The 16,047-nt window shown below is 44.1% G+C and overlaps 1 protein-coding gene across 1 annotated transcript in view; it reads left to right on the top strand.

Annotated features, from left to right (window-relative positions):
• LOC126574835 (5-hydroxytryptamine receptor-like) overlaps positions 1 to 15,170 on the top strand; it is a 25,575-nt gene extending 10,405 nt beyond the window's left edge. The window contains exons 8-9 of the mRNA XM_050235222.1: positions 546 to 1,291; positions 13,970 to 15,170. Coding sequence (XP_050091179.1) covers positions 546 to 1,283 — 738 coding nt within the window. The 3' untranslated portion in view covers positions 1,284 to 1,291; positions 13,970 to 15,170. The remainder of the gene's footprint in view (positions 1 to 545; positions 1,292 to 13,969) is intronic.
• Positions 15,171 to 16,047: the final 877 nt, after the last annotated feature.

Raw genomic sequence — 16,047 nt, 5'->3', positions numbered from 1 at the left:
ACTGCTTGGCTGCTGGGATTGGACACTGGAACTCCACAGGAAGGAGAGGAAGCAAACAAACAAAAAACCCCCGGAAATTAACAGAAGGCCAGAGAGCCGACACTTTCACCATTTAGAGTTAACTCACTTTGGTCCGTTAGTTTGTTAGTGCGGAAAATGGTGATCTGCATACGGGCTTTGATGTGTTCTGCATTTGATTTGAACCTCTTGAGGGTCGCACGGGTTGCTAGGAGATGGGAAACCATGGTTTGCTTAGCTCGAATCCGGTGCTGCAGCATCATCTGCACATATGTGGGACTTCTCGTCCTCTTATGCAAGTACCACTCACCACAGCGTAGCGTACGCCGGACGGCAATGGGGTCCTTCCGGTCACGCAATTTACATATTCCCGGCCATCGGTGGAAGAATAACACTTGAGAGCGCGTGAGAGGGCACTCGGTTCGGCTTCGTACAAATTGATAATGGCCATCCGGAACACACACTTCCTGTTTTGGTACTCGCTCTCCCACTCTTTCTCTCTCTCTCACTATCCCTCTCTTTTGCAGAATGTTCCGTTGAGCAACAACCAGATACCGACGGTTTCGTACGAAGTGACGCACCGGCAGCAGGCAGCAGCAGCGGCCACCGGAACGGAATCGAACAATAACAACCGTGCGGTGGCCGGAAGCAAGGCGAGTGGCAACGGTAGCCATGGGCCAGCCAGTGTGCCACTGCTCGCGGCATCGACGCCACTGCAGCAGCAGCAGCAACAGCAACCGAGCTCACCGACCAGCACGCACCATCAGTCGCTCCTGCCCAGCCCAAGCCCTAGTCTGGGGGCGGCAAATCAAATGCTCAAACCACCGCCACCAGCAGCAACGGGAACAGGGACGCCAAACGCGATAACGCCACCGACGGTGGCCAGTGGTAACGGTGCTGGGCTGCAGGGGGCCGGTTCCTCGCTAAACATTGCCAGCACACCGAACCCGCAGGCGCAGGTGTCGAAGCGCAAGGAAACGCTGGAGGCGAAGCGGGAACGGAAGGCCGCCAAAACGCTTGCCATCATTACGGGCGCGTTCGTCGTCTGCTGGTTGCCCTTCTTCCTTACCGCGCTCCTGTTGCCGCTGTGCGAGAGCTGTTCGATCAACGATACGGTGGCGTCCCTGTTCCTGTGGCTTGGTTACTTCAACTCCACCCTTAACCCCGTCATCTACACCATCTTCAGCCCCGAGTTCCGGCAGGCCTTCAAGCGGATCCTCTTCGGTAGCCATCGGTCGGCCACGTACCGGCGTGGTATGCTGTAAGGAAGCAGGTAAGCATCCCCCCGTTTGTGACGTCAAGCGGATGAGCGAAACGTTCCGTTGATGGAAGGTTGATGAAATGGTTGGTTGGTTGGATGGCAACGAATGGCGGAAGTGGTTTCGTTACGCGGAGCAGATTGCGAACGACTTGACCACTGGTTACCACTGGGTCGACTGGCTGCCTGGCCGGTGGCTAGCTGGTTTGTTCGTTGGGTTTGTTTAGCTCCAGTGATTGAAACACTGAGTAGTGGAACGGGCGGAAGTGCTATCGTAATATCGACTGGTTGAAGGGTTTTGTTCCTCTCGGTGCGTGCGTAATGTAACCGCAATGCGATGGCCACCATCGGTGGAGGAGGACATGGCAAATATCCGGTGGAATCGGAGTAACGAGCGACAGCTCTGGGAGCTTTTCATATCGTCTATTTTGTTTGGATGGAATCATTGTTTAACGATTCGATTATTTTAACGCTTAAGTTTAAAGTTGTGTTAATTTCAGTTTGACTTTAAAGCCAGTTTAGTAAAGAAAGGTGTATTCGAAGCCCAATGCTTGCAGTTTTGCCGTCTATTCCACTTATTTGTGAACAAATGCATTCCTGATTCCGAAAGCACAATGGTGAACTTATATGGGTTGTTTATACTTTATTTTGATTCAAGTATGGCACTAATCAATTGAAGTAAAAGCAAATAGTTTAAAGTAGGCTCACGTCAAACAGACTTCATGTTAACAGGCAACAAAGTGCATGGAAAAAATGCTCGGAAATTTTTATATAATAACGTGCACTTGCGTTGCGTTAAGTTAGCAATGATATTCAAGCACTAGTGGTTCAGTTCAGAACGAATATTCTAAATTTAAAAGAAGACACAACTACAAGTTGAAGGTCAATACAATTCACAAATTTGGATCGTAAAAAGTTTTTTTTTAACATATGTAATGACGGACGAGCCGCCATATCCCGGGCTTGCTAGCTTGGGAAATCGTAAAAAGTTATCTGTTAACCCTCATCGGTTCTTTGTATGCGCGCGCATACAATTTGGTCCGAAAAAATCAAATTATTCAAAAACGGCTCGATGAAATTTTCTGAATTTCTTCAAAATAGATTTATTTTGATCATAGAATAGAAATATATCTCTCAAAAATTTTAGGCATGTGTAGTATCGCCTGAGCCGAAATAGTTACGAATCGGTTCCTGTGTATGCGTTCGCATACACATACGTCCACCATATGTATTTAGCCGAAAAAAATCAGTTTTGAAGCTCTGAAAAAATGATTTCAGGTAAAAAACATCTCTTGTCAGGTATGGTGAACGTGTTGCTCAAATTTCAAACTGATCGAGCAATATTTGGAGCTACGACGCCGTTATAAACCTTCAAGCGATTTCATGGTTGCATCCGATATGATGATCTAGAGGAATGTTTGATTTATGATAAATTCTGATCGATCAGAAATGTGTTCTAAAGGTGCAATAATAATTTGAACACTATCTACAAACCAGGAAAAAATGTTACAGTCGATGAACAGTTTGTTCCATTTCGTGGATGGTCTCCGTTTCGTGAATATATTGCATCAAAATCTGCCAAATATGGCATGGCAAATTTGGTTTATGTGTTTCAAAAGATGGTATGCACACAATACACAAATTTATAATGGTCGTGATCGATACACCACTCCCAAAAGCAACTTAGGCCGCCATTGTTTTGTGTTTTGACAAAAAAAGAATGTCCGATCAAAGTGTAACTTGCGACAATTTCTATTTCATATGATTTGGCTGAAGAATTGAATAAAAATCGTATAGCTTTGGGAACGATTACTGAAAATAAAAAAGCAATTCTATTAGCCTTGGTTGATATGCGCACAAAGCTATTATATTCTACTGAAGCTATGTATGACCACAAATGTCTAGCCATTATGTTGCCGTATATCCCCCGTCATTACCAATTTGTTACTTTGGCGAGCATGTTCTATAGTGCTGTGGGTATCAACAATCATGAAAAAAGAAAAAAGCCAAACTTAGTTGAGTAATTGCAAGAAGACTAAAGGAAGAATTGACACCATGGACCAATGGGCTAGAACCTTTACTTGCAAATGAAAAATAAATCGTTGGCAAATGGCTCTGTAGTATGCAATATGAGTATGCTATTATTACGCTCGCCGAATTGTTTTCGGTCTGAAAAACAATAAAAAAGCATCCATAATATTTGTCGTCGGCTGTTTATCGAAACATTGGGAATGGCTTTTGTTGATTCACACATAGTAAGACGCAAAACAAAACCGACTAATAGTGATGCTGCTAATGTTTCTCATAATGTTCGTCCCATTCGCCATTTGACACCAACACCCAAAATCGGTCGTTGTCAAGTCTGCACATACTGAACTAACCAAATTTTTTTTGCTGCACGTTGTGAAAGTGTGCAAAATTTGATTGTGCTAACCATCGACATGATATTTGCTAGAAATGTGCCAAAAAAATTAGGAAACACTTGAAAAATGTACTTTTTCGCGGTTTTTCGCATTTTTCTCAAAAAACATGATTTTATAATTGCCAATTTTACTACAGTATTTTAAGAATTATTGACTTGTAGTAATTTTTTTTCGATAAAGAACATTCCAATGAATAAATAAAAAATATCAGAAGTGATTAGTTTTAGTTTTGGATTTTTTGGAACAGGTTGGAAAAATGAGTGTATGCGCGCGCATACAAAAAAACCGATTCGATGCAATTCTGGAGGGACCGATGAGGGTTAAAATTCTTACAAATAAAAACAAGTCAATGTTTGTATGTTCGCGCCTCACGCATTTGGCACAAAGATAGCTTATCATCCCAGATGATCACATCGGGGGTCCTTTTCCCAGGGAGGGGAATCCCTTCTCTCCCTCCCAAAAACCAATGTTTTAGGAAAACTCATAACTCTACAAGTATTGACGCAATTTTCTCCAAAACTCTCACAATTGTTGCTAGTTGCTTTAGATACCATGTGACAAAGTTTGGCTCTTGCCAGAAAAGGAGGAGGGGGCCACAATGCACCCCCTATCCTTAAATCCGTTCTATTGGAATATGGATATCATTTCTATTGTTTTTGCCGTCTCTAAATTGATTGGTTACATCAAAGCGGAGTTTACTCCATTGTTTCACCCTCCGCATTCCTTTATGCCTCGCAATTCAAAGCAGGTTGATGGTAACATTAAATCAATAATTGGGTTTTGGTCCTTCTAAAGTAATTTAATCCCAATTTGATCCAAAAACAAAGAGAAAGAGAGATATAGAGAGAGGCAGAGAAAGATAGAGAGAGAGGGAAAGAGAAAGAGAGAGAGAGAGAGAGAGAGAGTGAGAGAGAGAAATTGAGAGAAGAGAGCAGTAACTCGACCGCAACTTATAAAAAAGGTGCCAAAGCCAAGTTCATTGACTATGTGGCACAATTTGCGTGTTTATCCCTCTCAGCAGGATTGGTAAAGTCTGAATGCAAAGTGAAAAGAAACAAATCATTGCATTTCCAGCATGCATGGCTTTTCCGCCAAATGAAAAATGAGTTTGGAAATGGAGAGCATAGCTTTCCAGTTAGCAACAAGAATGCAATTGGCACCGATTTTTAACACATGATATTGGATCCTGTGGACCATTAAATTGTTGTTTTAACGAAGATAACATTCATTACCTGCACATTGCCCAACTGGGTGCTGCTGTTTGTGATCATAAATTATCAATGTCAATTAATTATGTTTACTCTTCTTATTAACTGTTCGTGCCGGTGCACGTTGAATGATGTGCTTTATTTAGTACGCGCGTTCTTTCGCGGGCGCGCAACGGAGTTTTACAGCTCGGAGACGGATTTGAGATCGCGAGAATCTATACTTTCGCAAGGAATCTACACGCTTAAACGCTTGTCGCGTTGTCGTAGTACTGTAGACCTATCTCTCGCCCTAGCTTCTCGACCGCGAGCCCTCTCTCGGTTTTCGACTGGGTCGTCGGCGGTAAATTGTACCTCCTTTTCTAACACTTCTTATATTGGTCTGTATCTTCTACAAACTGCACGCTCTCAAGATAAAACTTAAGCTGATATACACGTTAAATGCTACACATTATCATTCGATTTTGAACAAGGAAATGATTCCCTATCAAATCTTCTGCAGCTATGCTCACCTTAGGTCGAACACCGATAGATTGACCAAGAGCTCACTCTTATATCCAAAATCAGTGTAAACTTTCCTTAACTTTCTCATCGACGGAAGACCTCTTCAGTGTTCTAATAATAATCAACTGGACTGTTCGGCTCTGCTCGCAAGACTAAACTTTTATTATCAGTTATCCTTACACTGTCCTTTTATAACTTCTTTCAACATTTATCGATATTTTACCTTTCAATGGGCTAAATTACTTTAATCACTATTTGAATTCATTCACCTTTTGCTTGCTGGTGTTGTATTATAATCATTGACAGGCATTACTTACCTTCCTTCTTTGCTTTTTTTAAAAAAAATAACCAATGGGAGTATACATTTTTTGAGATGCTCTAATGTACGACCCAGATAGCAATGGAAACATGCTTGCTAATGCTTAATTCCATTAACTAATCATCGATCATGCTTACCAGTTTCAAATGGCACCGAAAGTCTGCGAACTGTTTTGGAAATTTGGAAAATAAGCATGTTTCGTTTGCATAAAATTTAACGTTTGCTAGGACGGAAGTTTACAAACGCCTGTTCAATGGGAAAGTTTTCAATGAGCGATGTGGTAGCATGCTTTTGTGAGGATTAGTTATGTTAAGTAGTTCCATAAATCTGCTACACTATGCAAACTATTGTTCGCAACTATTCGAACTCATTTGAAGCTGGTAAACATGCTCCATGTTGATAAATTTAAGGCATTGTTAAAGCTAACTAATCCTCCGAAAAACATGCTACCATATCGCGCTATAGAAACTTTCCCATTGAACAGACGTTTGTGAACTTCCGTCCAAACAAACGTTACATTTTATGCAACACTCTAAGCCACCGTTGGTATGGCTTCGGCATCGGCAGCATCACGATCAACATCGAAAAGCCGTCGAAAAGCCCGGATGATGGTTGACCGGCACCACGCCCAGCCTAATGATAGTCACAACTTTGCACGCACACATCAAACACACGCAGCGCCATGTACTTCACTTTGGATAAGTCGCTGGTGACGACGACGAAGGCTCGTGGCCCGAAAAGTTAACATTTGAGGCCCGGAAAAAGGGTTTGGCGTCGCGAGAAGCGAAAAAGCCACATCGATAGCAACGGGTTGGTGGGTTGGTGGCCAGGGGCCTGTGTTTGAGGTTAGCTCATTAGCTTCAAGAACCTTATTAGGAGCCCATAAAATGTCCCAAGAAAACGTCCCCACCACCCACCGCCGTCTCCACGGCATCCTTTCCGGAATGGCACGAGACAGCCCCAGACCGGCCGGGTTGGGGTTGACGGTTTGACCCTTTGACAAAAATTAATTACCCCATCAATGGTTGACTGAACCTTGTGGCCCCCCGGCGACCCCCTCTCAGCTCCCCCTCCTCTCTATTGTTTCTGCAACTTCTTCGCTTGGTTTTTTGTTTTTCATCTCATTTTTTCCTCTTCTTCCCAATCTTCAACCGCTCAGAATCCGCCGAGATGCCCGGGATGCGGACTCGGAAAACAATCCCTGGTATGTCAATCGTTCGGATGCGGCTTGGGAGCAAGCGGCGGTCGTGGTGGTCGAGGTGGTTTGATATGGATCTAGCTAGCCCGACCAGCCATCCGGAGCAGGTCCCCCCGATTAAATAACGGACGCGCTGTTTGTTGGTTCAAATTGTTTTCCCCCCCGCTCCACCAGCTCCCCCGGGGGAGCCAAAACTCCAAACCAAGCTGCCAAACACTCCAACCCAGACCCAGACACCCGGTCGGTGGTACGGAAACGGAAGGTTCTGGCTTCCTTTATGCTGGCTGGCCTGCAAAAGATTGCATCCGATATTGAAATCGCTCCTCCTGCGACACACACAAGGGATGCGAAGCCAGAAAATTGGCTTCCAAAGGATGCCACACAAAAAGAAAAAAGAAAAAAAAATAGTCTTGGGACAAAACTCCAGACCACAGTTGTGTGACAGGGTCCCGAGAGAAAAGGAGTAACCTTCATAATGGAACGGAAGACTTGGGACGAATCACGACAATCGCTGAAGGGATGCAGAAAAAAAAGAAGAAGAAGAAGGCATAGAATACCACGAAATGGCACGAAGGCTCGAAGCAGAAGCAGTCCTAGCTTGGACTCCTTTTCCTCCAGACCACCAGCTCCAGAGTCCCTCACCGAGCACCATTTGAATAGCACCGGAATGTGGACCCTTCGGGCCATTGCGGTGTGTCCCGGGTGCGGTTGCGTTGCGTGATGCAGAAGCCGTTATAATTCATTATCATTCGATTTCGATCTTGGGGAAATTGCTAAATTTCATAATTGAATTCAATCTTGGGTGCCATTGTCCATGTCCAACAGGGCGGTAAGGGGGTGCCTGCCGGAGCCGAAGAGTGGTGGTGATGGTGGTGGTGGTGCGACATCCGACAAACACCCGAACCGAGATATCAGCATCAGTGACAGCCCGATGGTGAGCCCTATCCGGAATGTCTTCCTCCAATTTCCATCCCTTTCGTTATCATTTGTTTGTGAGGCTGCGCGTACGCTTCGGGAGTGGTTGGAGTGGCCTACGAAATTGATGCTGCGTGAAGGAACTGCGATCGATCGATTTCCAGTTAGTTGGACCGGAAACTGACAAAAGTGATTGCATTGTGCGCGGGCTGTTGATGATTGCAACAAAGCGCAAGAAAGATGCAAGAAAGATGTAAATGCAAAACTGTCTCTCTCCCTCTCTCTCTCTTTCTGTCGAGAGAAACTTGCCAGAAAGGAACCATTCACAGTCCAGTTGAGTTGAAAGATCGATTCTGCCATTCTATGATTGTCTCGTTCGTTATGCTCCAGGACATTTCGATTTGTATATTTCTTTTGCTTTGCATGAGATCGGCCATATGACTCATCGGGCATATGAGTCGGGAGTTGTACAATGATAAAACTTATTCCTTAGGAGCTGTTAGTTTCAATCGATCCAAGCCAGACAAGCGATACAGTCTTAGTCCAACTTGTTACACGTAATGTTAAGCGAATCAAACTGATCTTTCCTTGTGCATTGCGTTGTGGCTGCCAGAACTGGTGAATCAACGGTGTCTCAACTTTTGTTTTGGAGCTGCGATGATGAACATGGATGTGAGCTTTAATTAGCCGTAGGGTACTGGCTAGACACTGTACGACAAAGTGGCATTGAGCAGCACAACGAAAATCTCTGTTGGAGAAAATTGTACTAAAATTGCCTGCCATGGAATGTTCCATTTGATCAAAGATAGATTCATTGTAACATACGATGGTCGAAGATAAATTGACAACATATCAGGAAAGCGAGTAAGCAGCAAGTAATTTTTCCTGTTGGTTGCAAACTTAAATACTGCACTGTTAATCATGAAAAGGATAAATAAGTTCGTAAAATATAGTCCTAATATAACACCTTACGAGAAGATGTTAATAAATACTATTATGTCTGTAATTTCTTTATGAAGTTATTTTAAACGAACACTCTCGTTTATCATTTAATTAATGATAGTATGATAACAATTGATAATATGTAAATGTTTTTCCCATCCTTGCAAACAGTTTACATAAGCTAGAAAATATCTGCAGGAAACAGTTCCTTGTTACATAGATGTTTTGTACTGTTTCCAATGCTGAAACACTAACCGTGCTAGAATTAGCAAATAAAATCGACACAGTTTTCTGGTTATATGGCCGAAATATTAAAATCAGCCGATATTTCATAGCAACACATACAGGATCAACTTACGAACCTCATTTTGCTCTACCTTTGACATACAATTTTTAAGAATTTTACTAAAAACGTCCTGAAGTATTTTACTGAAGTATCCTGAAGTATTTTACTGGATCTGTTCATGATCGCTTTACTGGATCTGTTTATGATCAATTTACTGGATCTGTTTATCATCGCTCGACTGTACAAAAAGATCTTTATCATTATCGAGCTACAGGTCCAATTGTTTCTTATCGCCATGACTTGGAGCAAATTCCTTAATTGCAATATGACTACCATGAACTATAAACGATTTGTGTGGCTTAAACATTGAAAACTTATTTGCATTGCTGCGTCTACCTTACCTAATCGAGTGCACATTTTGGTATTCGTTAATTTCTACTATCGGAGAAGATCATCTCACTCGATCGTTAAAACTGATTGCCCGTATAGATTTCCTTTTCCGCAGCACCATTCCCCGAAGATTTAGCTACAGAATTGAGCGTGTGATTGGAATTATTTCTACATTCATCTCGAACAACGTTAAATAATAAACAGCAATGGCCACCGACTGCCGCTGACAGGCCACTTGTTGCTAGACCACTTGTTGGTCACAGAGAATACTAGAATAGGTCAATCAATGCCAGTCGAATGCCACTTTACTGATTTCTAAAACGAACCTTCATAACTGTACATCAATCAGAAGTCGATTGATTTGTGCTACCTGAAAGTGAAGTAAAAGCTCTCGGAGAACAGCATTTTATCATTCAAATCGGCGTTATATTGCAATTCTACATTGCACTATTCACTTCTTTCCTCTCGTTGCTGATGCACTCTGTCTGGCCATCATGCCTTAAGATGTGGAACTTCATACAACACTCCATCGATTCAATCATCGATAAGGAGTCAAGTGTCAATCTAATATCTCAACAAGCACCCTTAGTGCCCACTGCTCCAGGAGCACTCGGCTTCACTCCCGATTTGCTGGCGCACGATAATTGTAACGATGATAAGAAAACACAAACTCTAATTGATAAACATCGGAATCATGTGAACACCAACGAACCCCGAGAGAAAGAGAGAGAGAGAGAGAGAGAGAGAGAGAAAAAGAGAGAGAGAGAAGGCATGGAAAACCGTTCAAACTCGGAGCGACATTCGGAGGCGGTTCTAAAACGGTCAGCAAATATTGATTCACAATTTCGTTCGATTTGCTTCCGTCCCATGAACCATTGCCACACATCCTCATCCCGGAGCATACGAGTGATGATCGCACGTGACAAGACTGCCACCATCGAGCTCAAACTTTTGCCGGCAGGCACTAGGCGGCAAGGACCGTCAAGAAAATGCTCGAAGATGCCGTTTGCACACCATGGCGCACATGGGATGAGTGTGGAACACTGGAACAGCATCCAAACCAAGCTGGACGCGGCCGGAGCGTGATCACCTCGTAGATAAACTCCTCCACTTCCCTCCCTGGGGATGGCCTCCAAAAACGATCTGGTTCGAAGGCATTTTCTGTCCATTCCTTCCGTGGGTGGACGCCCGTTCCACACCACCAAAGTACCCACCAAGCAAGTACCAAGCGTCTGACCGCCCAACAAATCGCATCGAGCATAAAGTGGAAAAATTGTTCGATCAATATTGACCGATTCTATTACCGCATACCGGATGAACGGAGACGGCAAGCGAGGCGGGATCCGTTCTCATATGCAGGCTCTTGGTTGACGAAGTGCAAACACCCACCGGACCGGACAGGCGGACAAACGGACACACTCCATCCTTCCGTCAAAAGCATGCGAAACCATTAGCGTAGCTCGACTGCCCCCGTTCGCTGTTCTCCTTGGCCATATCGTAGTCTGGACGATCCATTGCGCCGCGTTCGAGCAGCTGGCGCCCAAGTGGCGTCCTTTGCTGACCATCGTCATCGCCATCGCCATCATCATCATCATCATCCTCCTTCTCCTCAGCATCATGAATTGCTCGTTATCGGATTCCGGAGGGTGAATGCATTTTCTTGAGAAAACTTACTTTCAATCCGGCGCACATCCGGCGTGCGATTCGGTTGAAGTGCTTGTACTGTTCGAGTTCCCGTTTGCTGCTTGTACGCCGTTTGCGATTCATTCGAGTAGAAAATGCTAAAGTGCACAGCACACACAGCCTCTGTGGCCTCTCCACGGACAACCTTCCCATTAAACCATCAATCGAAATAGCAACCAAGCGTTGGATCAATTGGTGGCTCCACTTGAAGGCTGTCGAAACTCGAAGCACTCGATGCCAAAGCAACCCGATTGCTACCCAACCTTCGCTTGAAGCCATGGAAACAAGCCGTGGCAGGGAACTGAGGGAAATCGCAAGCTCCAAATTCAAAACGAAATGGGAACGTCTTTGAAAATTGTCTCACTGTTTGTGCACTGTGTGTCGGTGGAACGATGTGTTATGTTCCAATTAAAATATCACACCACGTTGCACCCTGTGCCAACCGTTTGCCGTTTCAACGGTGTGCTGCGATCCAAGAGAGCTCGAGCTGGAGCTTGCCGGTTGTCACCGAACGCGATATGCAAGTTCACCTCACTACCTCGGCTACTGTTGCTCTCAAACAAAAGCTCACGATTTGCTCATTAAAATGGTTTGCTGGGCGGTGGTTTGATGATTCCGGCAAGAAACCACTTCAAACGATCGTGAGCCGATCCATTTTCGGCACAGAAAGGGGCAAGTACAGGGTATATCGCAGAATAGATGTTTCTGATTTGAATATGCTTTGCGCATTAGGATCATTTATATACAATAAAAACAAGCAAAAAAGTAGCTAGGTGTAGGTGGATCCTTTTCGCATATTTCAACCCACAGACTGATGATAAAATGCCTAACACCAAATGGTTACATGTCACTTTTTAAATCGTCTTTCTTATTTCGATAATGTTCAAGGAATGAACCATCGCTAACACACAGTTTGCTGCAAAGTAAACTGGGCTTTTGCAGTAGCAACATTTCTGGTGGAGCCACATAAATACATTGGCTCTGTAGGCGCAATAACATTGCTTCCAACGGACCAAATGCCCTGTAATTTTGACTGAAAGTTCTTAAAGGATGTACCTTGGAAGCAAAAATACCCACATTGAGGTGTCGCCTAGAGAAATATCTCTATTTAAATGTTCTGATTACTTTGCGACAGAAAGAGTATTGAACAGATGAAGCTGCAGAGCGACATTCAGAATGGAAAAAGTGGCGAAAGAAATTCCTTGGTGTGTAATTTATTTAATTATTTTTAACCTACTTCATACTTGAACAAGGTAATGAAAATTGAAAATAGAACTCAATTCGCAGGATGCCTAGAGCGGATGTTGAACCTAAAACACGAGTCAATGTGTCTGATTACAAACAAATGCTTCCCAAAAATCTACGCATTTTTTTTAAAAGAATTTTCAATTATTTTGCATGCAGAGAATTATTTGCTTTCCTATGTTTTCGAGGGATAAAGAGATGAGTCCGATTTGTACCAGCAAAATTCTACTCAGTCGCATAAAGCAAACAAGATCCTGGCGGAAAATTTCCCCAAAGTCATGCCCAAAGAGTTGCACGTACTTTCACCGAATTGGTACCAAAAAACTAATTGGTACCAAATAACTAACACTAATGGACTCAAAGAGGTTCAATTTAAGCTGCTTTTTGTCAGCATTTTTTAATTAAACTCTGCCGATGCGTTAGCTGCAAAGAAAGCGTAACGCCTTTGCGCAAATTAGAGTAAAAGTTGACAGATTTATACAGTATAATTCGTTAAAGTGCAGTTCGACTTTGCATCATCCGTTTTGAGAAAATTGTATTTTACTTTAATGAAAGCGACTGTTCTGCGTTTCCGCTCGCGGTTGATGAACTTGGCTGAGTTGGGCGAGCGTAGCCACACACCACCGTGGTTGCTGAAAAGTTTTCACTCCCCTCAACCCCCCTCCCCCCCCCCCCCCCCGGAAGAGAGTGAGAGAGGCAAAGGCCATTCCGCCGATTATTACCGTTTTGCCTCCATTTTGTGCGGTTTTCGTTTTCCTTTTCTCTTCCTTCACAAAAGAGGTTGGAGCAACTTTTCTCCTTCCAAACAAAAACCAAGCAGCATCCGGAGCAGCAGCAACAGCAGAACCGAATCTAATGAGGCACCGTGCCCGGTTTCGGGACGGTCCGGGTCTATTAATTATCACGAGCGACTCTGAGCACCCTCGGTGGTTTAGAAAACGCCCGCGGAACGCTCGCTGTCTCTCTATTGTATTAATCCAACACAATACACGCGAAAACGGCGAACCATTACAGAGTCCTGTGCTGCATCTTTGAACATTGAAGCTTTGAAACTTCGGCACCGGTCTTATCAGTGCAGTATCGAAACGAAATGGCCTCGAAACTCTTTTGTCCAACGTCATTACCATTAGGCGCTCATGGGAATGGCTTCATTCAACCTTCACAGCAGCCGAGCAGGCGAGCAAAACAATGGCGGATTACGGGCTCGATCGTCAAAATGGTTTTCCAATCCCATCCCCGGACCGAGCTCGAGATTTCGTTCGCTTTGATGTTCACGGCGACTAGCACTGCGATTAGCATGCGTCAATGCTCTCCAATTAAACGTCGGGCGCACTAATCGACTTTCCTTCGACATCCCTTTGATACCCCACCCGCTCGGGATGCAAGATTTTCCCCTTATTGCCTTTGCTATGGTTTCACTTTCGTTTTAATTAACACTCGTCGTCGTCGTCGTCGTAGCGCGCGCGAAAACACATTTCCAAACACTACCGCTCACCCGTCCTCTATTTCGTTCTTCTTTGTTTACATTTCAGGTATCCGGTTGTTACTGGAGTAAATCCTCAACGAAGGTGAAGAAGAAGAAGGTATCCGGTTGGTTGGCCAAAGTGACGGATTAAACCGACGACATCGTACGGTGGTCGCCGCCAGAGAGCAAAGCAGAGATGTGATTTTACGGCACCGGCCTACATGGATTGGGTGGCGATGTAAGATGCGATGCTCGAGCGTACAGCAACATAACTCAATTGCGCGCCACATATCGCCGGATCCGCAGCAACAGCAGCAGCGGCAGCGGTGAAATTGAAATGGCGGCTTCCCTCCAGGAACTGTTCCAGGTTTTGATGACGGGAGGAATGGAGAGGGTGCTCCAATGTGTGTATCTACAGGACAGGACACACTTTAGTGGCGCCTTCACAACGTCCCCACAACGCCCCGCCAACAAACCACCCTCGCCCACTACGTGATGAGCTCCTCGTGGTGGTCGTGTCGTGGTGGTTTGGGTTGCCAAGGGTGTAGCCAATGAAAGGCCGGAGGAACCGTTGGAAAGTGGCCTCTACATCGGCGCATATTGGTCTAGTAGTGTGTGCGTACGTACGTACGTATGTGTGTTTGCTGCTTGGCATCTTCAGGGAGCGGTTTCGAAGCGAAAAGACTTTTTAAACGGGGCAGAAAGGGTGACCCACGGTGCGGTTTCTCGCTTATTCGTTTAGTGCGCGTTCTGCCAGCGTCCTCGTAAAAGATCTCCATCGATGACACTGGCCGGGGTCACGTTTTCCTGGAAGGAGCCCCTCGGAGCTCCTTTATGCCCCATTTCTCTATTTTATTTGTCACCACCCAGTGCCCCGGGCTCTGCGCATTCACCATTTGGAATATCCTTCTCGCCTCAGGGGCCTACCCTTCCTTTTTTCAGCTCCTTTGCCTTCCCTTTGCCGTATTACTCCGTCACGCGCGAGAGGAACGAGCATCCAAAGTCCAAGTTTAAAGCCAAAATACTTTCGCGTCTCACTCACCGGGCGGGCTGATGATGATAATGATGGTGGTGGTGATGACGGAAGAATACGAACGATATCCAGCGTCGTACAGAGGGCTACTTGAGCCAAAAGCTGGCCAAAAACCCCTAATGCTGTGATTCGTTATAAATATGATTGATATTCGATGTACAACCGTAAAAAAAAAAACAATGTTTTCTAGCAATTTCAGCACATAAGAGCAAGAAAACGTTTTTTTTTTTGTCATGAATCTGCTCTTCTTTTGCTTCTCCAATATTTATAATTTCTCTTGGGGGACGCCCATTGTTAGCGTTTGCCTTACCCAAAAAATGAAATTCAATCAAGATTGCAACCTTTGATCATTAACGCAAGGTTGAAATCATCCAGTTGATAACCTTCCTGGAGCATTTTTTAAGTATCTGACACAAAAATATCACCGAGAAATAGCTTTTTTTTTATTTCACAAAAACATCTAAGAGGAACCAGTAGAAATAATTTCGACTTGTTTTATGTTCTAGAGACCTTACTCTTTCAAATGCTATCGCAATTTTTGCCGGGCATTGCCAGGCATTTGAGAAAACTAAAGTTTAATTTTTCACTTTTTCATATGATTTTAGGGAGGTTCATTTTTGAGAAAATGCTGTGATTTTTTTAAACTTCAAACCATGAAGAGCACTGCAAAATATTCTACTAACCTCGTAGATATTCGTGCAAACGAAAAAAAGGCTGTTATCTTGACTATAACTTTTTTTTCACCTATTATATCCTTTCATTTCAAGCTAAAAGTTATGACTTAGCAGGGTTGAGAAATCATTTCTATGAGTTCTCTATGATAGTGCTGTTATATGTAGAATATTTTAAAACTATTAGCAAGGCTAAATTTGAGAAAAAAACACCAAAAAAATCATACTCGGGAGTTTTGGCCAGCTTTTGCCGCAAAATCCCCTCTGTGCGTCGGTGGCGTGGCGCGAATGGCGCTTCGGCGGAAAAATTCAATCCTATTGCGTTGGCGACGCCTGCTGCCATGAGTAGCTTCGGCACCGTGGATACCACGCTGACGAGATCTTAGCATGCCTGCCAGGGGATGTGTAGGATTTTCCCCAAAAAAAAAAAACATTCCACTTTTCCTCTTTTTCTCTTGACGTCATTTTCGGAGATTCTTTTAAATGGAAACC

Source organism: Anopheles aquasalis, chromosome 3, assembly GCF_943734665.1.
Source record: "Anopheles aquasalis chromosome 3, idAnoAquaMG_Q_19, whole genome shotgun sequence".
Lineage (NCBI taxonomy): Eukaryota > Metazoa > Arthropoda > Insecta > Diptera > Culicidae > Anopheles > Anopheles aquasalis.
This window is presented reverse-complemented; position numbering and strand designations above follow the sequence as displayed.